This window comes from Pteronotus mesoamericanus, unplaced genomic scaffold (genome assembly GCF_021234165.1).
Source record: "Pteronotus mesoamericanus isolate MK-2021 breed Mesoamerican mustached bat unplaced genomic scaffold, CSHL_Meso_final contig_130, whole genome shotgun sequence".
Classification (NCBI taxonomy): domain Eukaryota; kingdom Metazoa; phylum Chordata; class Mammalia; order Chiroptera; family Mormoopidae; genus Pteronotus; species Pteronotus mesoamericanus.
In genome coordinates, this window is record NW_026555060.1 from 23,314,782 (window position 1) to 23,340,209 (window position 25,428).

The window sequence follows — 25,428 nt, forward strand, 5'->3', positions numbered from 1 at the left end:
AATACTCAGCCTCACCAAATCTTTCTGTTTGTTTAAGTAAGGACTCTCATTTCTGTGCTTTATCTCAATCAAAGTGTAACTTTACATGCCCAGGGCAAATTCCAAGAACTCACCCTACCCCGGCACTCACTTCTTAAAGGAAACCACTAAGGTTAGGCTTTCTAAAGATCACTGTATCTAAGATCTCTGCCGATAAACCTGCTCAACTCAGGGAGATAAAAACAACCCTCTCAGTAGGTAATGGATTTTTTCTTTCTTTCTTTCTTTCTTTCTTTCTTTCTTTCTTTCTTTCTTTCTTTCTTTCTTTCTTTCTTTCTTTTTTTTGCAGATTTGCTGAAATGGCTAAGAGTATAGGGCTATGTAGTCAACCAGAATTATATTGGGATAAATTAGCATTTTAAGCTTGAGTTTCCTTATCTGCAAAGTGGGGACACATAGCACCTAATTATAGGCTTGTCAAGAGGATTAAAAAAGAAATCCATGTAAAGCACTTAGCACAGTGCCTAATGCATTTCAAGTACTTAGTAAATGTTAGCTAGTGTTATTGTTAGAGTACTAGGCAAGGTAAGTTACCAGATGTTTTGTGTTCAGTTGTTAGAAAAGAACAATTTAGATAATGTGACCCTGAATGTGAGCAAATTAAAAATGGCAGCTGGACCAGATTAGCTCAGTATACAATTGATGGGCTGTAAGTGGCAAGGAACAAAGAAAGTTGTAGTTACCTAAACTGATGCAATTATTCATTTTTTAAAGCCTTCTGAAATTGTTGGACAGAACTACGTACTGTGGACCTACTTAGAGCAGGAAAGCCATGAAAATAATTCAGGCACAGAAAACATGGTAAAGCATGAACCCTGGGAACATGGCTATTAGGGTTGAGGGCAGTAACAGGCTCCAGATTAATATAAAACCAAGAAGATGAGACTTAAGGCCTTATCTCAATGCCCAGCATAGAGGACAGACTCCATAAACACTTACTGAACACAGGAACAAATTAACCATGTGACCAAATAAATGGATGCCACAGTATTTACAATTACGGCCAACTACGGGAATTGGGCCTTTGCAAAACATGCCCTGATTTTTTGAGTCCTTGATCTGTTCTGCTACTATGGCTTAGGAAAAAACCAAAAACAATTTGTCCCTTTTGTCCATTTCTCCTTGGATAGGAAAGCTGAAATTTTCCATGATGATTACACATACTAGAGCCATGCTTGATTGACATCCATCTAGAAGATGCCAGGCACACAGCCAGATGGGAAATTGCTCACAAAGGAAAATTTATATCGGTCTTGCTGAGCAAAAGCAGACACAGAAGGCCTTCACTAGAGCCCACTCAGTTCCCGTGACTGGAGAAGGCTCAGAGGAGAAGCTTACGGCCCTGAAGTTTTTCCGGAGACCTCAACTTCCTATGTCATCAAGGTGCCAGCTGAACTATACTTCTAGCTGTTTAGCCACACCCATCCATTAAGTGATTCTGTTTCCTTGTGGTACCCTTACTAGTTGTGAAATGTTTGTAATCCTCCATTACTGAAATGAAAAGCCTCTGAATTGTATAGTATTAGCCTCTTACACAGAAGAAAAGGTAACTGCAGGAGCTTTGGGGAATTGTATAAAGGTCACTAGCTGAGGTAGAGCTCCGCAGCTTGACGTTAGCACTTCCTCCCCTGTTTCCATAGCAATGGCCCCTACACAATCTTATCTGCTCTACGGACCACGGCAGGATGGGAAGGGGCCTCAAAAAAACGGAACACCAGCTAATTTTTTTTTCTTTTCTACCATTTAGGAATGCAGGTCTGGGTTGGCCGGTTCTTACAATTTCTCAAGAGGAACTGGAACCTATACTTTTTTACAGGAACTTTTCCAGTTTTTGAACATTGGCAAACAATTTTAAAAAATTTTAAGAACTGCAGGCCAAACAAAACACATCTACAAGCTGAGTTTGCCCTGCTTGTAACATTAGTCATAAGCAGTTAAAATCACCTTTCAGGTTTTCAGAATTACTCACCCTGTCTGAATATCTGTGTGGAATGCAGATTGCATATCAACCCTCAGGCACAACTGTTAGAGAACGATCTTCATTAACACTTTACTATTGCATTTTATTGCCTCTTTCTCTTATTCTTTCTCTGTGATGAAAAATAAGGTGTTCTTCTCTAAGCTGTTTTAAAAATCAGGCTCAAAACAGGATAAATAAATACTCAAGTGCACACAGATCCAGTCAGAAATTAAGCTGAACATTCAGGCCCACATTTGGAACTCAAGAATAAATGATTTTATGATGCAAATCCACTCTTAAACTGAAATCAAGCATGCTCAAATTCAGTTAAAATACAGCAGTATATAAAAAAAAAGTTTCGTGTGATTGTTAACTTCCAGGTAGGAAAAAACCCATTCCTTCCTACATTAAATGTCCCTAATTGACATTTAAGCATAGAATACATAAGACATTCAGAAAAGGTCAGAGAATTTTAGGAAACTTAAGAGTGCCGCCATTTTCAACAGTTAATATAGTAGTAATCAAAGCAGCTATTTTGCTTTTAGGGTTTCTTTTTTTTTAAGATCTCTGTCAGGATTATTGATGCTTTGTAATATGTTATGGTATATTCAATGCAATGACTGTGCCAAGGGTTCATAGTTTGGGTTTCCCAGAAGGAATTTATTGGGTTGGTGAAAAAGTCTGTTTAGTGTTTTCCTTAAAGTGAAAGACACATTTTTCATTTTCAACAATAACTTTATTGATTAGGATATTTTGAATATGTCATCTATCTCCCACGTGGTATAATGTTGATTGTTCTCAATTAATGTCTTGATTTTATCACTATCAACTTCAACTGCTCTCCCTGACTGTGGAGCATCATCCAGAGAGAAGTCTCCAGCACAAAACTCCACAAACCACTTTTGACACATTCGATCAGACACAGCACCTTCTCCATACACTGCACAAATCTTTTTCTGCATTTCAGTTGCATTTTTACCTTTCTTGAAATAATAAAGCATAAACAATATGCCAAAATGTTGCATATTTCCTTTCATTTTCAATATTAAAATGGCTACACAAAAATTCACCAATTTTGATGTTTACAAAAAAAAGTGCATGCTGATCTGACAGCTGTCACAGTACAATCTAACAAAACTGTTTTGAATGAGGTTAAAGACAACTAAGTCCTCCTAGAGCCATCTTAATGGAGAAAAAGACCAAACAAACTTTTTTGGCCAACACAATATGTGGAAGTGAAGGGAACACCAAGAGGGGAGAAAGGTAGTGAGAGAGGCTTTGCCCAGCCAGCGGTTTCTGGGGGTGACTGGGACTTTGCCACGCAGGGGCAACTCCAAGAGCCTGTGTGCAATGTGCTCCACAGCTGTTCTCCCCAAGAGGCGGGGGAGCAGGGTATTTAATCAGCAAGTTCCATCAGTGGTAACTTTGAGGGCTACTCCTAAGGGGCATTAGAACAACTTCTGGAAGAAAATGCCTTAGGCAGAGGCCTGCGGTGCCGGAAGTGAGATTGCGCACTGATGTGAAAGGCAGGGAGCCAGCAAGGATGGGGTACTGAGTGCTGTCTGCACTGCGTCCCGCAGCTTCATCAGTCCTGCCTCCCCTTTTTTGATACAGACAATGACATTTTTTCGATAGTATATGAAATGTTGAAAGGTTGAAAAGCAACTTAGGATGAATCCCTTACTGTCTTTTCAACCATATTGCTTAACCCTGTGTCCCTCCCTGTACAAACCCTGTACAAAACCTGGAGCAGTGGCTGATCCATCAGGAAATGTTTAAGTGTGTAGTAAGGTATGGTTGCCACCAAGCCACATTGAACTACATTGTGGGGAATGCAGGGAAATAAAGAAGCTGACTTCAGAAAACCCTAGGACCAAAAATGCCACTTCATTTAAATGCTTGCAGGAAAACATGAGTAAATAGCAGCAATAATGGCAACAATCTTTGAGGTTTAAAAACTTCACATTCTCTCCCCTAAGAGTATCTGTGACAATAATCATCTGGAATTCCTAAATGGCAATTTCCCCTCTCCACATACTGAGAATGGGAGGAAAAGTACACTCCAAGGACAGAGCTGGTTGGACATCTGAATGTATAGCACGCAGCACAAGTTCCGCCTTTTTATTCATGTGCAGGGAAAGAAAGTGAGAAGTGGGCAGAGAGATGCCTCCAGGATGGAAACATTTAAAAACCATTGCTTTACAGTTTGAGCCATTTAATATATGTGCTACTTCAATCATTGCTGCTTTGTATATTAATGTCACCTTCCCAAGTCTTTCTTCCCTAAGGGATTCTTTTTTTTTTTTATCTTCACCTGAAGACATGATTATTGATTTGAGAGAGCGAGGAAAGGAGGGAGGGAGAGGGAGGGAGGGAGGGAGGGAGGGAGAGAGAGAGAGAGAGAAACATGGGCCAGTTACCTCTAGCATGCACCCTAACCAGGGGGCCAAAACCACAACCTAGGCATGTACCCTGACCAGGAATCAAATCCACAGCCCTTCGGTTTACAGTATGACACTCCAAACATCTGAGCCACACCAGCCAGGGCATCCCCTAAGGCATTCTCACAAAGGCCCAATAACAAATTTTAAACAAATAAACAAGAAAATAAGGTGAAATAGCATATAAATTAGGCAATTCTGCTCCAAGTATTATCACACTGAAAATTTCATTCCTGGTAACTGATTCACTTTATGACCCTGATAAACTTCTAGAAACTTCCATACCTCTATCTTCACTGTGCTAAGGGGACAAAGGATTGGATAGAGAATAGTAGTTGATGAAACTACTGAGGTGCCTTGTGGGCCGTGTAGCCACAATATCAAAACTAAACATTTGCTGTGCAGGCACATTACAGCTCCTCTTCGAGGCACAGGTGCCCAGTTGATCAACGCATCAAGTATACCTGAACACAGATGGCTAAACCAAACCCTCATTTTTATTTGCATTTGTGTTTTCCCATTTATGAACAATAAGTGGACTGTTGAATTTCCAGACTAAAAAAAAAAAAAATCTGGAAACGATTAGCACTCTGCCCCTGGAAATGAGAGAAAAAACAGAGACTGCTCTCTGGTGACTCTGAGGAGAATGGATGCTGTGGTCAGAGCCTGGGTGGTAATATCACTTCATAGATTTTGCCTGGGAAAGTGATGAGAATGTGAAAAGCAAATTTCATTAGTCCGACACCCTCTCGATGCAAAATGGAGTAAGCTGGGAACAGGCTCCCACATCTGTAATGGGCAAGCCAGGGAGTCTCCCGTCACCTCAGTCCAGAAGTAGGACCTTGCTCCTTCTCCTGCATAAGGCAGACAACACCCTCACCCCCCAAGTCCTCCCATCCTGGTCAGCAGAGAAATATCTCCTTAGATTCTAAGGCAAGTTCATTAATTTCACAGGTGAAGAAAATCTAGGCAAAAACAAAACAAAACCCCAAAACTCTTTTTTTCTTACTCATGCTGATAATGCAGGATCTCTAACTAAATTCTAAAAACATCTTCCTCTTTGTGAATATAGATTAGAGTGTTAGCATCCATGGCCTCCTGTCCAGTGATGTCTTATTGTTGGAAAAGGGAATATATTACCTTCACAGGTTACATCAAGTATGTTGCTGCCTTCCTTCCTTGGAAAGAATGTATGTGATAGTGAACCTTAATCAGTGTCATTTGAAGTAGAGACAAAATAGTGGTATTCCTTCAACTAAAAAAGAATTGTAACAGCTAAGTCCTATAAAGGGGTTTGAGGGTTAGAACTTTGCTGAAAGCCATCTACAACCCCACAAGCATTTCCTCTAATAAAAGCCTTCCCAGGAAAACCTCAGATTGTCTGTTGTTCTGTTAAGGGAATGGAAAGAAGAAAAATTCCGGATAAAGGAAGTACATTTGGTGCCTTGTGAGCAAGACCGTCACCACATCTTCGACAACCTTGTGGATTAACATGCTTCACTTTGTGTTTGTTAAATCTTCCCTCAACTAAATAGCAGCTTTCATACCAAAAGCGGTGTTGTAAACCAGACTCAGTCATTCATGCATGCATGTGTACCGTATTGAAACAACCATTTATTTTGAGTTCTCCCATATTTCAGGCATTGTGCTAGGAGCTGAGGGAAAAACAAAGAGAAGGCACTCAGTGTTCAGTTTCTGATTGATCCCACTGCTTTAGCAAGAGTTTAAAAGAAAAAAGCAAGCATTCATTTTTCATCCAACAGACATTGACTGAGTGTCTACCATAAGACAGGCTCTTCACTAGGCATTCATTCTGTACGCAGCAGCAGCAGTAAAAGCAGCACATAAAAGGCTTAAACATCCTGCCTTCATGGAGTTTACGTTTTGGATGGAAAGACACACAAAGAGCAAGTCAAGGAGATGGTGTGTCAGAGAGTGAAAAGGGGTTTGTAGACAAGCAAGGTGGCCAAGGAGGTAAAGAGGTGAAGGCAAGGTTGCACCTCTGCTCAAGGTGGTCAGGAGAAGCCTTACTGAGATCAAAGCCCCAGCAGGAGGTGGGGATGTGGGCCAAACAGGCCAAACATCCCACACAGGCATTTAGTAATCAGGTCTTAGCTCAATGCCATCTACAATCCTAATAATGTTGTCTCTAGTAGAAGACCGCCCGGAACCTTCAGACTGTCTGTCCCAAGGTTAAGGGACTGGAAAGTATTTTAGGAGAAAGGAAGTACACCACCCTCTCTTTTCTAACTTTCCTACCTGAAAAGTATTCTACTCAATCTTTGGCCAGAACCTCAGAAAAATCAGTAAAGAAGATAACTTTTTTGCACAAGCAAAGCAGGATGCAACTAAAATATAGTTTTGGGGGGGCAGAAACCTCATTTAGACTTTTCTATGACATGAAAGTAAAAGCAGATACTTCAGCTGAGGTATCAGAGAATGGATCTTATTTTGTCACCTCCCAAGGCTCAGAGCCAGAAAGTCTGACCTTGGAATGCCGGCAGCTCGCCTCACACATAGTAACACCATGCTGCTCACTGCATGCTGGTCTCACTTCCCTATAAATGTTACAAAAATACATATATTTTTTTCTCATTGAATCCATTTTTAGTTGAAGAATTTTAACGGTTTGAGGTTCATTATTTCACACTTGAGAAACCTGCAGACCACAGGAAATGAAAAGTTGACTAAATGCAGATGATACGAACAGCCAGTCCTGAAAGTGTGTTGACCCCTACACAGCACTAGGTGACCTTTAGCAGAAAGAGAATGTTCTAATGAGACTCCTTCACTGTCATAAAATGGCTTCAACTTATAGGATTGTCCCCTCTTTTGATCAAAATGTTGCCATCTTGGAGTCTTGACAATAGAAGTTGAGTGCAACCCAAAGATAGTAAGGGTTCTGCAAAATCTTGAATTTTCAACACATTTAAGGTTGTTTCAGCATTCAAAAATACTTGGCATGCTTGTAAAATGATGCATGGGCAAGAAAAATGGCAAGATTCAACCAACATTTTAAAAATATGTTTTACTTAAAAAAGAAAAAGGCACCAGAACGGATGCAATTCACTTTTTAAAAGAATTTTCTCCAGAAAGCATAACTGGCCCATTCACTGGTCTTCCTGCCCACAAGGGAATAAGTGAACAAATTAAAATATGATGTGATACCTCTGAAAGGTTGCTTATCACTGTCTCTCCCTGGAAAACTGGTACAACATCATTTCTATTTATTTGGCTACAAATAAGACTAGTATTGAACAAGATTTGTAGTTTCTTTATGTCAGCTATAAACCTGAGTCTCTCTACTAAAAAAGTAATGTTTAATTTTAATCTTATTCAATGTGATGGCTTCCATAAGCTGTTGTATGTATGTATGCTTGTTCCAAGGGCCTTTCAGTGGAATAGAAAGAAATTAAATGAAGACTTATCATAAAACTTCTCTAAAATAAAAAACCAGAGCAACCATAGAAGGGTCTGGAAAAGGAACACATTCCATGGAAAGGCAAAAAAAGAAAGGGAGACTGATTACCCATGGAAAGAAAGACTGGAGAGGAGATGGGAACAGGAGCTGCAAAGACCAGAAAGTCTTACCACTTTGATATAGCAGTTACTGAAAAATCAGGCATAAACCCACATGAAAACAGGTAAATTAGTTTCCTCCTCTGTCCTCAGCTGCTTCTGAGAACTGGATTATCCTCAGAGGGTTATGGTATCAGGCTCCAAATCGTGCCTTCTCACTTATATACCATTCTCTTTGTTTGGAATCATATCCTCTCCTTGTAACTATCAGTAAAGTGTCTTTGCTTTTTCTCTATTATACGAACAACATCATGGTCACAACAAGGGACTCTGAAGTATGGACATCTTTCTTCTGTGATACCTCCACTTGTAACACCATTTTTCGTGGATCCATTATCTCATTCTTCCTTTACCTCATGCATAGCCCGGGTTTAATTTTTATCCATTTCTTTATTTTTACATTGACTATTATACCAGATGCACTATGTCTTTAAAATAGCAACTTTTGATAAAGATATGACATCACTTATAAACAGACACAGATTCTCAGAAACACACAGTCTGATAGAAACTTCATTGACTGTCCCCATGATTCAAGGCCTTCCTAGGTTCAGGTCAAGAAATTGACCATGCATTGTAATTGTAGCCAGAAATGCGCCCCCCCAAACCACCTTTTTTACCTGTTTGCTGATGTCTCAAATCCCTTTAGCAGCTAGCAAATTTTTTCATCCCATAGGTAGATTTACAAGTTAAAATACCAATAGGCTGAAGAAGAGGCCACACAGTGATGTTAATTAACATGTACTGATTGCACATCCTTCTGATGGGAGAGAAACTGGGGACCAAAGGTGGTGAGGAGGGAACTACACTGTGCAGGGTTACGGTACTAAGAGGGCAGGCTGGAGACAAAGGCATACTTCGTCCGTCCGGTAAAGCTGCCCCGCACAGGTCTTGGGGAAATGGAGCACCAGCTGATGGCAACCCACGTGGCATCCCATTAAAAAGGACTTATTATAAATGGGCTACCCTATCCACTCAGTTAATATCTCCATGAAGTCAAGAACAAATGCCATCTGATTCTGAGTGGGCACTAGGCTTCTGTCTATTACAGGCAGGCCACTTATTTAAAAAAAAATCCCTCAAATATACATAGGCACTGAATTATTAGAGAGAGAGAGGAAAAAAACAGGTAATGAGGGTGGCCAAGTCTAAGTGCGCTCCTGATCAACCTGTCATTATCCCCTGGGCGGGCCCTGCAGGTGCAAATTATAGACCTCAGGATAAAGTGACGGGTGCCTTAGGATTAAGTCACCAAAAATACTGGGTGGAACTCCAAATAGGTAGCACTTTGGATTCATATTAGAAATAGTATTTGGTTTTCACTTTATAAATACCCTGGCTAATGGGTCTGTCTTCACAAATGGATTTCATAGCTATCCTTCAAAAGTCAGCTCATATGTGACAATTTCTTGGATAACTTTCTGGATTCCCCCAAATGGAATTCCTCCCACCTCTTTAGCACCCTCATCCCCCACACCCCCATCTCTTTTTAACCTGTACTGTATCCTACTTTCTGTGTCCATGTTTTATAGGCCCTATTTAACTACAAGCTCTGCGAAGGCAAGACTTTCACAGCACGCTGTCATATCTGTAACTTATATTTTACTTGTTTAAAGTTTCTCTCTAATTTACATTTTATTTTTATATGTGTAATGGCTGCATTTCTCATTTTCCCATAAGCTCCATGAAGCATGGAGTCATGTTTGTTTTATTTACCACTCTAAATATTGCACAATTCCTAGCACAATACATAGCATGTAGTAGACATTCAGTAAACATTTTCTAGTTAATACATTATATGTTCATACTTTTCAAATAACCTAGCAGACACAACTTATACCTAGGAGGATTTCAAATAAGGGCTAAGTACAGTAGATTTTAATTGAATGGATTAAAACTAGAGACATAAGTACAGGAAAGCCATGGTATAAAAACACTCATTTGGAGTAAATCCTAAATAAAGAAGAGAAACTGTACAGCAAGCCCCCAAGTCAGTAGACCCAGGTATTCTTTAAGAAACAGGGAGAAATTTTGCATTTTCTGCTTGAAATTCTAGTTAGAGAATAGGGTTATTAGGTATTTTTTTCCTAAGAAAACAGGGAAATGATCCATTTATTCACAATCCAAAATCTAAAACCATATAATCTGGTCACAAAGAAATTAGGATTATAGATTCCTAACTAAACCATGTCCCTCCTGTTCTGTGGAATGATGTTCCATGGAGATCTCTGACTTTAAATGAATTAGCTGAGGAAAATCTTCATCACTACTCTAGATTTCTAGTAAAATACACTGAGGCTCTAATGCTCCAGGAACTCTAGCAGACTGTTTGAAACTAGAATCTCTGATTTCTCATCCTGAGATGTCACAGTCGAACTCACTGGAGTCAACTGGTCTTAGAAAAGCTTTGATGAGTACAGATGCCTACATAACACATGGAGTAATCAAGTTTTTGGATGTGAACAAATGTCCTCAAAATATAGTGGACACTATGCCAAGAATGCAAATATCGCTCATAACAGCAGTTGAGAAACAACGTCTCTTGGTTGACCGATTTGCATTGAGCCAGCAATGGTCATCATTCCAGCCTTCTTCTCTAGATGGAGAACTAAAAGTCAATAGCAAGCACGCAAAAAGTGGCACTCAGGACAGCTTTCAGGGCCGTAACAGCAAACTCCAACTCTGCTCTCCAGTACCTGCCTTCAAACTCCAAAATTTGGTCCAAGAACACTTTTGCAAATCTAACCCCAGGAGACTTCTTAGATCCTACTTCCCCAGTGCAAATGTAGCTGCCCCTTCCTCAGTGCTTTCAGTAGCACTTTAATTATGTCAACTTTTTACATTATTTCTCATGTTCTCACCTCATCTGTCTCTTAGGCATGGTTTTCTAGAGGTCAAGAATCGTGTCTTATTCTGTTTTATACCCCAGAAATCCGAAATAGGCATGGAGCTAGCTCATATCAAGCTTACCCCATCTACATGTCCATTACAGGGGAAAAAAGAATGCCTCTCATATAGTGGACATGAGGACATCAGTAAGAATTTAGTGACTGATTACTATGTGCCAGGTATTGTCCAGCATGCTAGGGATACCATTAAACAAGTAGGGAGACCCTGACCAGTGTGGCTCAGTTAGTGGGGCATTGTCCTGCAGAGTGAAAGGTTGCCAGTTCAATTCCCAGTCAGGGTACATGCCTGGGTTGCAGGTTCAGCCCTGAGACAGGGCATGTGCAAGAGGCAAATGCTCAATGTTCCTCTCTCATGTGGAAGTTTCTCTCCCTCTTTGTCTCCCTCCCTTCCCCTTTCTCTCTAAAAACACAAATAACGTCTTTAAAATAAAAGTAGGTAAGATATTACTCTCTAGGGGACATTAGGTAGATAAACCAATCAACAGAAAGATTATTTTGGATCATAATGGGTATTATGAAAAAAAAACAAAAATGGACAGTCAGATGAAGAGTGGTCAGGAGGAATGACAAGGTGGCCTGGGCCACTGAGCCTTTCAGCTGAGGCCTGATTGATGAGAAGGAGCCAGCCATGCCAGGACCTGCAAGGGGAAAGTGTCCTAGAAAGAGGCACTATACTAAAGCAGTCTTTGTTATTGGTGGGGTAGACACCAGGAGGCATGCAGAGGGAGATGACTGAGCTGGTTAATTGTAATTCTCTCCCCTCTGTCTATACCAAAGCCAGGTACCATCTGTCCCCTTCACTCTGCATGTTCTTTTCATTACCATTTCCATTTTCTTAATTCTGCTCCCTGATTTCCATTTAATTACAAGAACCTGAGCCTCTGCCAGCAGCGAACACATCCGGAGCCTCTTCTAACCTCTAATCATGTAAAACATTGAACAGAAAGCAATTGGAAAACAGAAGTTGATAGTACTAAGATATAACTTTTATTCTTGTTAGGTCCATTCAACTAATGTTTATTTTTATGACCATTACCTCCCATTATCAGTACTGATCATAGTCAGAAACTAAGTTACAAACTTGCTTATCATTTGTTTCTTTCCATATTGTCTCGTAGGAAGTTCTATTATGTGGTAAATATCTTTAGTAAAGCTGCACATTTAACTGTGCGGTAACATTAAAAAAAAAACTTAGCAAACGCATCTAAATAACATTTTCCAAGATAAGCATAAACATTTTAGTGAATAAGTATGCTACTTATTTTAGTATTACTGATTTGAAATTTCTTCATCATTATTATCATGTACTTCACTGCAACTATTCATTCATCAAAAACTGTAATCAATAAAAGAAAGAAGGAGAAAAGAAGCTATTTTCAACATCATGACCAGATTGTCCAGATGTTGTGCTTGGAATACATCACAGTGTTTCCAATCATTTGGAACATGCAGATTTTACATTGCAATCTGAAAGCTGTGAGCCCAGGAGTCAGCAACAGCACCCAGGAAAGGATGTGTCTCATGGAATGTATTCTACCTGATGTCGTCTTCTGTTCCAACTGAAGGCATCTAGGTTCTTCTTGGGATTCCTCTTCTTCCTGAGTTCCAGCCCCATAAACCAAAAAAAAAAAAAAAAAAGGAAAAAGGAAAAAGGAAAAAAGGAGAAAGTCAAAATAATGCATTCATTTACAACAACACTTTTGCCAATCTAATTAACAAGAGACCAAGATCTAAAAACATTATACCTTTTAAAAACTGAGACTTTGGAGAAGCAACAAATGCAACAATAGATATCGAGTAGATAACTATGGGGCACTGGGTTACAAACTACAGGGTACCACATAGATGGTTCTGTCTATAAATGCTGCCCCTATGTAGTAAAACCGAGGAGCCTCTGTGACGAATGCATTTGGGGGCATCAGTTGCTTAGACACAGCAATGTTGGATTTCTCCATAACATAGAAATTCTGCCAGTATGGTACAATATAACAGAATCATGTTTTAGTTTTTATAATTCAAAGACCTGATTTCATGTACTTTTGAAAAAGCTATCACTGTTCACAAATTTTTTTTTTAACGTTCACAGCAGTTTTATTAGTAGTGGCCAAAAACTGAAGACAACCCTAATGTCCTTCAACGAGTACATGATTCAACATACTGTGGTACATCCACACCATGAAATACTGTTGAGAAATAAAAAGGAACAAACTATTGATACATGCAACCACTTGGATGGATTTCAAGGGAATTACACTGAGTGAAAAAAGTTAATCTCAAAAGGTTACATGCTATATGGTTTAATTTATAGAACATTCCTGAAGCGTCAAAATTAGAGAGACAGAGAACAAATTAGTGGTTGCTAGAGACTGAGCCTTGGGGGCAAGGAGGGCAGGTGTCTGTGGCTATAACAGGGAAACAAGAGATCTGTGTGATGGAATAGTTCTGCATGTTGCAGTGGTCATCACATGAACCTACACGTGTAATAACATTGCATAGAACTAAATAAACACACAAAAAAGTTCAAGCAGTTGAGCACAAATATTTTAATTCTCTAAAACAAAATTTTCTTTAAAGAGCTAGCTACAGTTCAAATCTCATTTCTATGAGGTATTACATCCACCACTTTTTTAAGAGACGTAAAATTATGATGCCACCAGAAGCTACTGAAACATTTTAGCTAAGGGTTAAGGTAAAGCTAAGAATATTTTCATGCAGAAATCCAAAGGGGACAGTCTGAATGAAACAAGTTCCACATGGTCACACAAGTCCTGGTAAAGGAACTAGAGGGGAAGCCCAAGCTGGTGAATGAGTGGGAGAGGGAAAGAAAACATGGTTCAACCAGATCACATGAAGAAACCCAGTACAAATGCTGGCTTCAGCATTGTCTAGGTAACCCTTATTTTTTGTTAGGAGTGACTCTAAAATAGTCCTATTGTTGCAAAACCAGTCCAAATTTTACCAAGTTAAAAAGAAGTCCCTCGCTGACTTGTAGGGTGTAAGTAGTAGGTAACCCATGTCCTCCCATATCAAGAGAAATTAGTTCTGGCAAAAAAAATCCCAACATTCCTTGGTGGTGCTGTTGATAGGTCATGTTCCCAGTGATGTTCTGCTGGCTGGAATGGAAGAGGGGAGGAGAGCAGGCCTTATTACTCAATCAACTTCTTGCCCTTGAAGAAGCAATGAAGGTAGAATAAGACCTGCCAACTGGCTAGTCAAATGAGGCAGAACACTGAAAAGATGCTGAAGTACAGGCCCCAATTGTTGACTCACTAGTATCACGCATCTTCTCCTCTGGCGTTTTCATGTAGGCAAAATCACGATAGATTCTGAAAGGTCTCTGTGTGTCATACCTCCACCTCTAATGGTTTAGCTTCTCAGCTTTTGTGATCACTGTAATTTTTTGCCTGCACTCCATGCTTCATGTCTAGGATCACAAATTGGTCAGGTATCTGTCCTGTTCCCTTGCTCTCAAAGCACACTTTGAATATGTTATAATCTTCGGTGGTAAAAGGAAATTTTCCCTTGGTTGCACCCTCCTTGTAGTATAGAATATGGTCGGCAGAATCTGCAATCTTGAGGTGGGAGTGCAGGTCACCAGCAGGTCCTTGTGGAGCTCCTCATGGAAGCACTTGCAGGAGTTAATGGGCATATGGAGGGAGATGGCAAGAACCTAGCTAGGGCCAAGCAGAAGCAAAAGGAGCAATACTAACTAGCAAGAACCAGGCTGGGCTGGTGGGCAGACAAGCCAGACCAGGTGCCACACAATCATTTTTATCTCTGGGAAAGTGGATAAACACATTCTTTGAGTTTTGGTATGATATTCTTTAAAGACAGTTGTCACTGCTGCAGCATTAATATGCAAGCAGACTCAGCTGGGAGTAAGGGAGATAAATTAAAAGGAATGTCTAGATGGTGCTTTTCTAGTTCTATCTGCAAGATGGCGTTATGTTGATTCCTTTATTTATTTTTTTTCTTTCATTGAGTAAATATTTGTTGAGTGCTTGTTGTGGGGCTATTTCTGTGGGACCTTAATCTTTAGGTGGAATCCGGTCCAGCTTCCTGTGAATGACACTGCAGGCAATCGCCATCCCAGCTTCCATCCTTCCTAGGGAGGCACACTTTCTGTGCATACTTTGCTCCACCTAAGAGGTTAGTCTGATCAAGATATTCTGGACCATAACAAACCATATGGGTATTGTTCCATGAATGATACCTGAAGCCACTCTGCAACTAGAGTGGAGCAATGGAACTCCAACACTGATGTCATCCAGCAAAGGAGCACTCCCCGATTTGTTCTAAGTTTGCTGCTCCTGGGCGATAGCTCATCGCTGGTGATGAGAATCCACCAGTCTCTCATGGTTGGTTAGTAAGATTTGGAAAAAAAAAAATGTTCTTTTCAATTCATAAAGATTAGTTTCCTTAAATCACCATCAGTATGAACTCATAAGGGAATTGATGTCACCTGTTTGGGAACACATTTTCTTAGAGATCAAAAATCATCTTCAAATGGTCATCATCAGGGACCAGTCCAAAAAATTTGTCCTGCTTTTAAAATCCATGAAATAGCACTGTCTTGGGCCATTTGGGTAAATAAGCCTTTGGTTCAATTATCTAGGATTTATGTGTTATAAGAAGTTTAAATAAAAATTGCTTTCAAAATTACATTTCTGAAAAAGATGTGAATTAATACTATACAAAAAGACACATAAATGATTTTTTAAAAGCCCCATCACATAACACCTAAATGGGGCAAAAAATTTCTTGTTTTGTAAGGCCCAACAAGACAGGATATAATAAAAACACGAGGACCTATTTTTATAATACAACCACAGAGAAAGTCTCTTGAGATACCAAAATAACCCAAATAAAGTTGTTTCATAGTTGAAAGGATTCTCCTTTGAGCCAGTAAGACTGTTTACTTTTTTATTGCTCTGAATTCCAGAATGGTGAAATAATTCAGCCCTTTAGCTTTCCTCCAAACATATTTATTACTTCATTTTAAATGGCCCCTCCCCCAATTTTCTCATAAACTAGTAAAAATTGCAAAGCCCTGGAATGATCTGCAGATGGAAGGATATTTGGAATACTTTTGACTAGAGAGTTCTCAGAATAGAATAAACAAGCATCTGTCTTTGATAGTATAAACTGTGTTGTAGTTAGTGAAAAAAAGCTGAGCTCCTTAGATTCTTGTGTTTGTTCTCTTGAGTGCAAGTCTGTGATTTGCTGAATTTGTTCTTACTGGCTTTTTCCCAGCAGAGCTAAAATAAAGTGACAATAGTCCAACTGTAGTAGCCATCTGTTGATTTTGCTGCCTGGCATTCACGCACTCTGTCTAGTAAGTGTGTCCTGATTTCCTCTTTAAAGTCACTCATTCCCCCTCTTAATGAATTGTGATTGCTATAAAATCAACTCCACGCTCTGCACAGGCCCCTCTTCATCCACCACACAGGGGACTAAGGGCTAGGCCCAGCAGTCCAGTGCATTTCTCTGTGATTGGTACAGGATGGTCATGTGACCCAGAGCTATGTCTATCAATCGACTGTAATTTTCCCTGAGACTGGTTTAGAGTAGTCATGTGACCCGGGGCTGTGCCCATTAGTCCACTTCATTTCCCCATGATTGATTCACAGGGGTTATGTGACCCAGTCAGGGCTAGTGAGAGATATTCCCTGGACTTCTAGGAATATGACTTCTATTCTTACCCACTGAGCCTGAAACCTGACACAGCTGTGAATGTTGGAGCTGCTGCTGTCACTTGAAGCTGAGACAAAAGTCCACACTCAAGAAGGCAGAGCCAAGGGAAAGACTGATACAAATTGCCCATGATATAATTTGAGCCCCAAACCCAGCCGTGCCTGAAGCAAGTTAACCCTGGATTATTCAGCCTATCAGAAATGATACTCCTTTTCATTTTTTTAAACTACTTTGATTTTTAAAATATCAAAACCATTTCTGTCACGTTTTCTGCCACTTCTAACGGAAAGGATTCTGGCTGAAACTTTAGTTCTGGGAAGCCTGGAGTAGAGTTTGTTGATTATTGACTTCTGTACCTCACACACCGTCACGCACCTCACAGCCTAATTAAATGAAAGGTGATAGCAATGATTCACTGAGGAGATGCTATTAAAATTCGGCAGACAATTGGACTTCTCATCTGTTCCTGAGGACTAATCCCAAGGTGTTTTATTGAGAGGCCACATGATTTGTATACTTTGTGAGACAGTTAGTGAGGTGTGACCCTAATAGGAGACAAAGGAGAGGTTCAGGAAAAAACAAAGCCCCTTACACTCACGGGTCCTAGAGAAGGAAGCATGACACCCCTCTCAGGGCTATGTAGGAAAGACTCCCCGGTGGCCAGGAGCAGAAGACAGAAGCAAGGGGGACATTTAGGCCACGGACTTTATTGGGGTTTCACAGGGTAAGGCAAGGCAGGGAAACCCCTTCAGAGAACTGTAGATGCAGGGGAGCCCCAAAAGATGGAAGGTGTCACTCCTGCCTTAACCACTTCAGCACCTCACTCTGGCCACCACTGAGTTCATGGAGGATAAATTCCTCATGAGCAAAAGCTGTAATTCACTAAATTACCCACGACTGGGGAGACTGGGGCCTTGACCAGAGTTTTGCCTCATTCTCTGCCTATGTATGTGGTGCCCTAGAGCGCTAAGTGCTTTTCTTCGTCTCTGCTTGCAGGAAACCTAAGTAACTACAGCAAAAGAGGAGAGGCACTGGATCTCATGCTTGTAAAGCTGCAGTTCTTAAACCTGGATGTGTATCCAAATCATCTACAGAATGTGGCAGAAATATAGAAGACCTGGCCCCTTCCAACCTTGACAAGCCTGGGTCTCTGAATTTTTTATTAGCTGTCCCAGCAGTGCTGGTACACACCCAACTCTGAGAACCACGGTTGTAAAGGATGGAAATTGGGTCTAGCATTCAGACACTATCATCTGAGCTTCTCCTTTTCTCAATATCTCCATTTGCCTGTTTCTGTGAGTTTATCACCTCTCAGGCTGCCCCTTCATGGCATGGTCAAGGCCACTAAAAGCTCTAGGGCCACATCCTTTCAGTTTGTTGAGACATCTGGACCCCACAACACAGCAAGCTCCCTTCAAAGGGGACAAGGAGGATCTCAGTCCCTGCATCCATAATCCAGAATTCTAGAGGAAGACAGTGATTGGTCCATCTTGAGTCACATTCTTACCCCCGGTCACAGGCACCCATCTATGAGGGAAAGGGGACTATAATTTTCCAAACCTATATCACTGTCCATCCCAAGAGCCACTGGAGGGAGAGTGTTGCAACTGTAAACCTCACAAGAATCTCAAAGAATAGGGAAGGGTCATTTCTCTAAGGGAAGGAAGGAAGGAAGTCTATGTCCCAAAGCAGGGCAGGCAGCAGCAGGAAGGGATGCTGGCTACAGTACTGTTCAAAATATGTACTTCCAGGTAGAATGAATTCTTCAAAACCACAAGAATAAAAATGCCTACTGATTATTTAGTGCCTAGAATGTGGCAGGAGCTTCATCTATGTTACATGTAACATGGGATGATATTTAAAATATTTAACATCATGGATGTTACAGGCTGCCTGGTACTCAGAATAGGAAGGGTCCTGAAGGTCCCTGAGGTACAGGTCTTAACCTTTTAGTTCAGGGATCTGAAGAGAGGGGTGATGTGGGGCACGGACACCACTCAAGGGATCGGGAAACAGTTATTTACCAATCAATACAAAGGTGTTTTAATATTTTAATAGTCAGTATGTTCTTTTTATGAATCATATTTTATTGATGATGCTCTTATAGTTGTCCTGATTCTTCCCCCTTTGCCCCCCTCCACCCAGCACCCCTCACTCCCTCAGGCATTCCCCACACCCTTCTCATGTACACAGGATAAACGTGTAAGTTCTTTGGCTACTCCCCTTCCTATACTGTACTTTACATCCCTGTGGCTATTCTGTAACTACCTATCTGTACTTCATAATCCTTTCACCTCTTACCCATTCTCACACACCTCCCCTCCCATTTCTTTATCTTTAACTTTTGGCATTTTAGTTATGATGTGTTTTGAGGTGGGCCTCTTTGCATCCATCTTGTTTGGGACTCTCTCTGTTTCCTGGACTTGTATGTCTATTTCCTTCACCAAAATAAGGAAGCTTTCTTTTATTATTTTTTCAAATAGATTTCCAATTTCTTGCTCTTTCTCTTCTCCTTCTGGAACCCCTATGAAGTGAATATTGGACCTCTTAAAGTTGTCCCAGATACTGCTTATACTATCCTCATTTTTTAAAATTTTTTTCTTCTTGTTGTTCTGCGTGGTTGTTTTTTTGTTCCTTATGTTCCAAATTATTGATTTGATTCTCAGCTTCACCCACTCTACTGTTGTTTCCTGTAAATTGTTCTTTATTTAAATTAACGTATGCTTTATTTTTGACTGGATCTTTTTTATGCTGTTAAGAGCCTCACTAAGTTCCTTGATCATTTTTATAACCAGTATTTTGAACTCTGCATCTGATAGATTGCTTATTTCTATTTTGTTTAGCTCTTTTTCTGGAGTTTTGATCTGTTCTCTCATTTGAGCCATGTTTCTTTGTCTCCTTGTTTTGGCAGCCTCCTTGTGTTTGTTTCTATGTATTAGGGAGAGTACTTTGACTCTGTGTCTTGGCAGTATGGCCTAATGTAGTAGGTGTCCTACAGGGTCCAGTGCACAGCCTCTCCTATAATCTAAGCTGGGTACTTTAGGTGCACTCATTGTGTGGCCTGAGTACATCCTACTTTTGTGTTGAGCCTTGTTTGGTGTTGACAGATCAATGGGAGGGATTTACCCAGGTCAGTCAGCTGCAAGGACTGGCTGTGACCACTTACCACCAAGCTCCATCCTCCGTGGAGGATCAGCTGAGCGGGGGCAGTGTGGTGGTGCTCTGATGTGGTCTGTAGCTGTCCACTGGGTACGCTGGCCTTGGGGTTTCCTGGGGGGTGCAGGCCAAAGTCAGCTCCCACCTGTGTTTTGCCTGGGGCCACCCTGCCTGAGCTATAAAGCAATCTAAGATGGCTGCTACTTGCGCTGGACTTGAAGATTTCCAGGCAAAGCCAAGCTGTGAATCTAGGCTGCAAGTCTGGGCCTGGGGCTCACTGAAGCCAGCTGCTGCTTGTCTGAGAAGATTTAGGAAGTGGTGAAGCATGAGCCAAGACCAGCCATTCATATGGAAAAGCAGCTTTGGGTGGGCCCATAAATTGGGTGGGGCAGTCTCTGGGGATCTCCAAGGTGGGTCAAACCAAGTTGGCCATGTTGATGGAATCTTAGACATGGCACTAGTCTGCCAGGTCTGTAGGGGGAGGGCCCAGAAAAGGGTTATGACCTCTGTTCTCCTTGTTGCCAGACACCTCAGCCTCCCCCTGCACACTACTGGTGCCCCTCAAGCTGTGACCCTGGCACCAAAGCCCAGAAGGAGTAAGTCTCTGCTCCTCCATGGCACGGTCAAGGCCACCCAAAGCTCTGGGGCTTTTCAGCTTGTTGAGACATCAGAGAACCAGCTTGCTGAGACATCAGTGAGACCGTGTGTGGGTTCTTTAAGAGGAGCTGCTTGGGGCTCCAGCCATTTCTTCCACTGACTCAATCCCCACTGGTTCTTGCAGCCAGAAGTTGTGGGGACTTATCTTCCTGGCACTGGAACGCTGGGCTGGGGGCTCTGGTGTGAGGCTGGGACTCTTCACTCCTGAAATATCCCCCCTGAATTTTTACCCACCACATGTGGATGTGGGGCCAGCCTGTTCTGCCTTTGCACCCCTCCTACCAGTCTGGATGTTTGTGGTTTCTTTAATTCCATAGTTGTCAGACTTCCATTCAACTCAATTTCTTTTGGTTCTGAGCAATGGTTGTTCTACATTTAGTTGTAATTTTGTTGTGGACTTGCAAAGTAGCAAACCATGTCTGCCTATGCTGCCATCTTGACAAGAGGTCCAGCCAATACGTTCTTACTGATGCACACCTGTTGAATATTTTCTGTCCTGAGTATCTTCTTAACAACCACATGTCTAAAGGATGGGTATCCCCTGGAAGTATGCTCTAATATGCTAGAGATGTAGAAGTATGCTCTAATATGTTCTCATATGGGAAGCCTCCCTTAAAGCACCAATTTTACTCAAAGATATGGGAGGAAAAAACATGATTTGTATATTTAAACAAATTTGAGTACATTGCAGAAAGGTATGTAGAACAGATATAAGTGTTAAGGATGACCATGGAATGTCAAGGAAGTCTGGACATGCAAGTCTGATAGAGGGTACTCCTGTGGAAAAGGTTGAAAAGCATTGTCACAGCTCCTCTGTACTGATATTTGTGACCCCATTTTACAGAAGGAGCCCTGGAGGGATGAAACTTCATCTAAGTCTACATGCTTCTAAATGGGGCAAGATTCACACCATCTGCCTAGGTCAGAATGAGCCTCTACTCTCTCAGCCATACTATGCTGCCTCTTTTCATGTTTGCTTCTCACTGGTGTTATTTATAGAAAATTTAACCTTAAGTGGAAGGACAGTTAGTTATTAAATAGCTATATTTAGCAAAAGGACTAACTGAAGAGAACACTGGGTAAGGAAGAACATAGATCATATAGTTTTACAAAGGAATGAGCGATTGTTCCTCAGAGCTAGGGAAGGCCATTATAAAGACAGACTATTGTGTGTTTTGAGGTTTAGAGAGCTCCAGGCCAAGAAAGCCACAGAACTAAACAGCACTTATCACATGGAAATTTCAGAACCAAGAACGTAGGAAAGTTTGACACAGTCTTTAGAGCTGTAATTCAACATGCTTGTCCTAAGTTTAGAGTTACATAATGACTGCAAAAATATTCAAATTAAAATAAACTCTCAAACTTCTGGAGTATGGAAGGGGTTAAGACTGGTGCCCATCCTGATTGCTCTGGTCTGAATGTTTGTGTCCCTCCAAAATTCAGATGTTGAAATCCTAATCTCCAAGGTGACAGTGTTAGGAGGTAGACATTGGAGTGATTAGATCATAAAGGTGGAGCCTTAATGAAGGTGATTAGCACCCTTATAAAAGAGGCTCCAGAGAGCTCCCTCTCCCCTTCCCCCATGTGAGGACACAGGAAGGATATGGCTGTCTACGAACCGGGAAGTAGGCTCTCACAAGATGTCAAATCTGCCAGCACCTTGGTCTTGGACGGACTTCTTAACCATTAGACTGTGAGAAATAAATCATTGTTGTTTAGGCCATCCAGTCTACGGTAGTTTGTTACAGCAACCTGAACAGACTAAGAGACTGATTTACTGTGGATTATTATACTCGTATATCCCATGTAAAGATTTGTGTCACAGATCTTGTGTGAGTGATGAGAGAGAATCATGGCTCTCCAGCTACTTATAGTTTATACTCCATAGGCACTCTAAAAACACTTGCTGAATGAATAATATTTTGTTTTAAAGAAGAAATGTCCCCCCAAATCTTTTTTCTTTCTTTTGCATAAAATTGAAGCTCCATGTGGCTTCAAGTTCTGCAGGGCACAAGCTCTGAAGGGCACATGGGCAAATAGCTCTGGAAACCAATGCAGGTTTGAGAGAGAATGTGCCAAAGGATTTCACGCATCCATTGAGAACCAAAAAATAAGAGTTTTTGCTGGAAATTTGGGTACCAGCTTTAATTCTGTCTCTATGTTTGTTCACAAAATTAGTAATACCTCATATCTATCTAGCACCTCTCAATTTATAAAGTGCTGCCAAATTCATAGTTTTATTTGATTCCTTCAATAACTCTCCATGGTCAGCAGAGTAGGTGTTTCCTTGTCTAAAAAAACAAAACAAAACAAAAAAAAACCCACTGTTTTCCTCTACTCACACTTAAAAAACCAGGTATGTGGGGTTCTATTGCACATAGAACAATTCTCCATTAGCCAGGTGTCCACAATTCAATTCAATTCTGACACTAACCATAGTTAGCAATGACCTCACAGGCTAAGGGCTCAGTTTCACAAGAACGCCCTTACTTTTAGATGCCAATCACAAGTAATAGGTCCCCAGGTTACCTATAATTTCTGTCCAAAGTAGTAACAAATTGGAGGTCCCCACAACCCCCTCCTCAATTTCAACATTTTGCTAGAGTGTCTCCTAGGATCCAGGAAAACACTTCAGTTTCTATTGACGATTTATTACAAAGGATAGTTTTAAAGATATACATGAACAGCCAGATAAAAAGGTCTGGAAGGGTCCCAAATATAGGAGCTTATGTTCCGTTGGAGTTGGGGTGTGTAGATGTGTTCACCAACTCTAAAGCTTTACAAAACCCATACTTTCAGAATTTTTATGGAGGTTTCCTAATGTGGGCACAATCAACTATTAACTCCATTTCCAGCCCCTCTTTCCTTTTCTGGTGAATGGGGGTGGGGTCTGAAATTTTCAACCTTCTAACCAAGGTTTGGTATTTCTAATCATGGTTCTGGTGCTCCAATCCAGAAGCTCACCCAGAGTTGCCTCATTAGAACAAGATGCTCCTATCAACCAGGAAATTCCAAGGGATTTAATATCCCTGTGTCAGATGCTCTTATAACTTACAAAATTACCAGGTTTAAGAGCTCTGTGTCAAGAACTGGGCTAAAGATCTAAAATTAGTACCAAAGTTCTCCAAGCACGCCTATTTACAAGAGTTCCAGGAGTCCTGTATCAGTCCTATATATAATATAATATATAATATATTAATATATAATATAATATAATATAATATAATATAATATAATATATCATATCATATCATTTTCTTTTTACTTTACACCCTCATTTTCTCCATGAGGAATTTGAGGAATTGTAGTCACACAACGATCAAGAAAGGCAAGGCCAGACCCTCGGCTCACTGGCCATTAAAGGAGCACTCCAATTCGCTCCCGTCCATTTTTCAGGGCTCAGGTAGAAGGACAAGAAAGTAAGGGTTCTTCTGTCAGGAATCAAAAAGTAGGGAAGGATAAGAGGTGCTGTCAGAGACCTAAACTGCACCAGTAAGACACTTTCTTAGAGATTTTGTAAGAACTCTGGAGATGACTTCTGAGGTCTGGTTTCCATATCCTGATCAATCTCCCTTTCAGAATTTATTCTAGACCATGACATTTGTGGAAACTGGAATTATGTCTATTACACCTAGACAGTAATACCCCCAAACTTTTTTGGTTTCCTATAGAACTTTCCAGAATAAGTGAAAATTGGATGGTGGATTTTTTTTGGTTGAGGGGGGTAAGCCTTAATTTTCCTAGTCCTAGCCAAAGCTAAGCTACAGTAAGGAAGTTTTAGACTCAAGTTCCAAACTCAACCTCATTTTTGAAGCTTGAATTAATATAAAATATTATTTATTAATTGCCCAAACAAACTTAAAATATTGTCTTGATCCATCCTGGAAAAAAATGCTAAACTGAGATTGCTCAATGCAGTCCTGCCCTCCCCCAGACTCCACCAATATGCAGGGTCCTGACAAAGCATACATCTTAAGGCAACTTTTAAAACATCACTTTTAAATGTAATTGTGCTGTCCCTTAATCATGGCTTTCCAGGAATTGCCCTCAAAGAAGCTTTATGCTCAAAAATCCTGGAATGCCTGCTAGAGAGGATTCAGGATTTCCCTGTGTCAATATATAGCTTTCATATTTCAGGCAGTGTTACAAATAAACAATTTAAAAAAATAATGTCCTTTCACTAACCCTTGTTAACATCATTTTAGAAGGGCAATGACATCTAATGAAAAATGAGAGTCCGAAGAACCATCTTTCATTCCATGTAATTATGGGAACCCGACCAAGTTCATAAAGCCTGGGCTTTATTTTTCTTCTTAACAAAATGGAGAGAGCAGCAACCCTTCCAATGTCGTGGCCGTGTTTCCAGATCAAATAAGGGAAGGAGCAGAAAAAGCATCTGGAGCTCTTCTGAATAACAGACAACATTCTTGTTATTTGCAAAAAGATCATTATAAAGGTCAGTACTTCTTTTCACTTCAATAGAACCCATTCAATACAAAACAACACAATGAATAGAATCCTGTCACCTGGCACACAGTGATCACTTAGCAAGTGTTTATGGTTTGTAGGCTAACCTCATCGTGCAATTAGGTGTGTGTGTTGGGGGCTAGGACAGTGGGAGGGGAGGCAGGTTACATTGATAAGTGCTGCCAAGAATGATTCCCTGCCATTTTCATTCCCATTCCACCTATAAATGCTTCTCTGACCAATTATTACTTCTGGATGGAGCCTGATAGAATCACTCAGTCGTAGACCATAAGGGTCAGGGTAAGTTAAACACAGACACATACATACAAACACATACCTAAATGCATGTATATACACATAGACAAACACATACACACAAACACACATTCACACACACATGCACACAAAGTCACATAAACACACATGTGCATGCACGTGCACATATAAGCACACACATATGCATGTACATACACAAACACACATACAAACACACACAGAGTTCCAAAAGTAACCTGAACAACAATGA

The 25,428-nt window shown here is 40.7% G+C and overlaps 1 protein-coding gene and 1 pseudogene across 1 annotated transcript in view; both read right to left on the reverse strand.

Moving 5' to 3' along the window:
• FAM107B (family with sequence similarity 107 member B) overlaps positions 1-25,428 on the reverse strand; it is a 195,174-nt gene that overhangs the window by 104,849 nt on the left and 64,897 nt on the right. The window contains exon 2 of the mRNA XM_054593185.1: positions 12,466-12,526. Within this exon, the coding sequence (XP_054449160.1) occupies positions 12,466-12,526 (61 nt within the window). The remainder of the gene's footprint in view (positions 1-12,465; positions 12,527-25,428) is intronic.
• On the reverse strand, positions 14,075-14,697 carry LOC129087377 (transmembrane emp24 domain-containing protein 10-like; annotated as a pseudogene).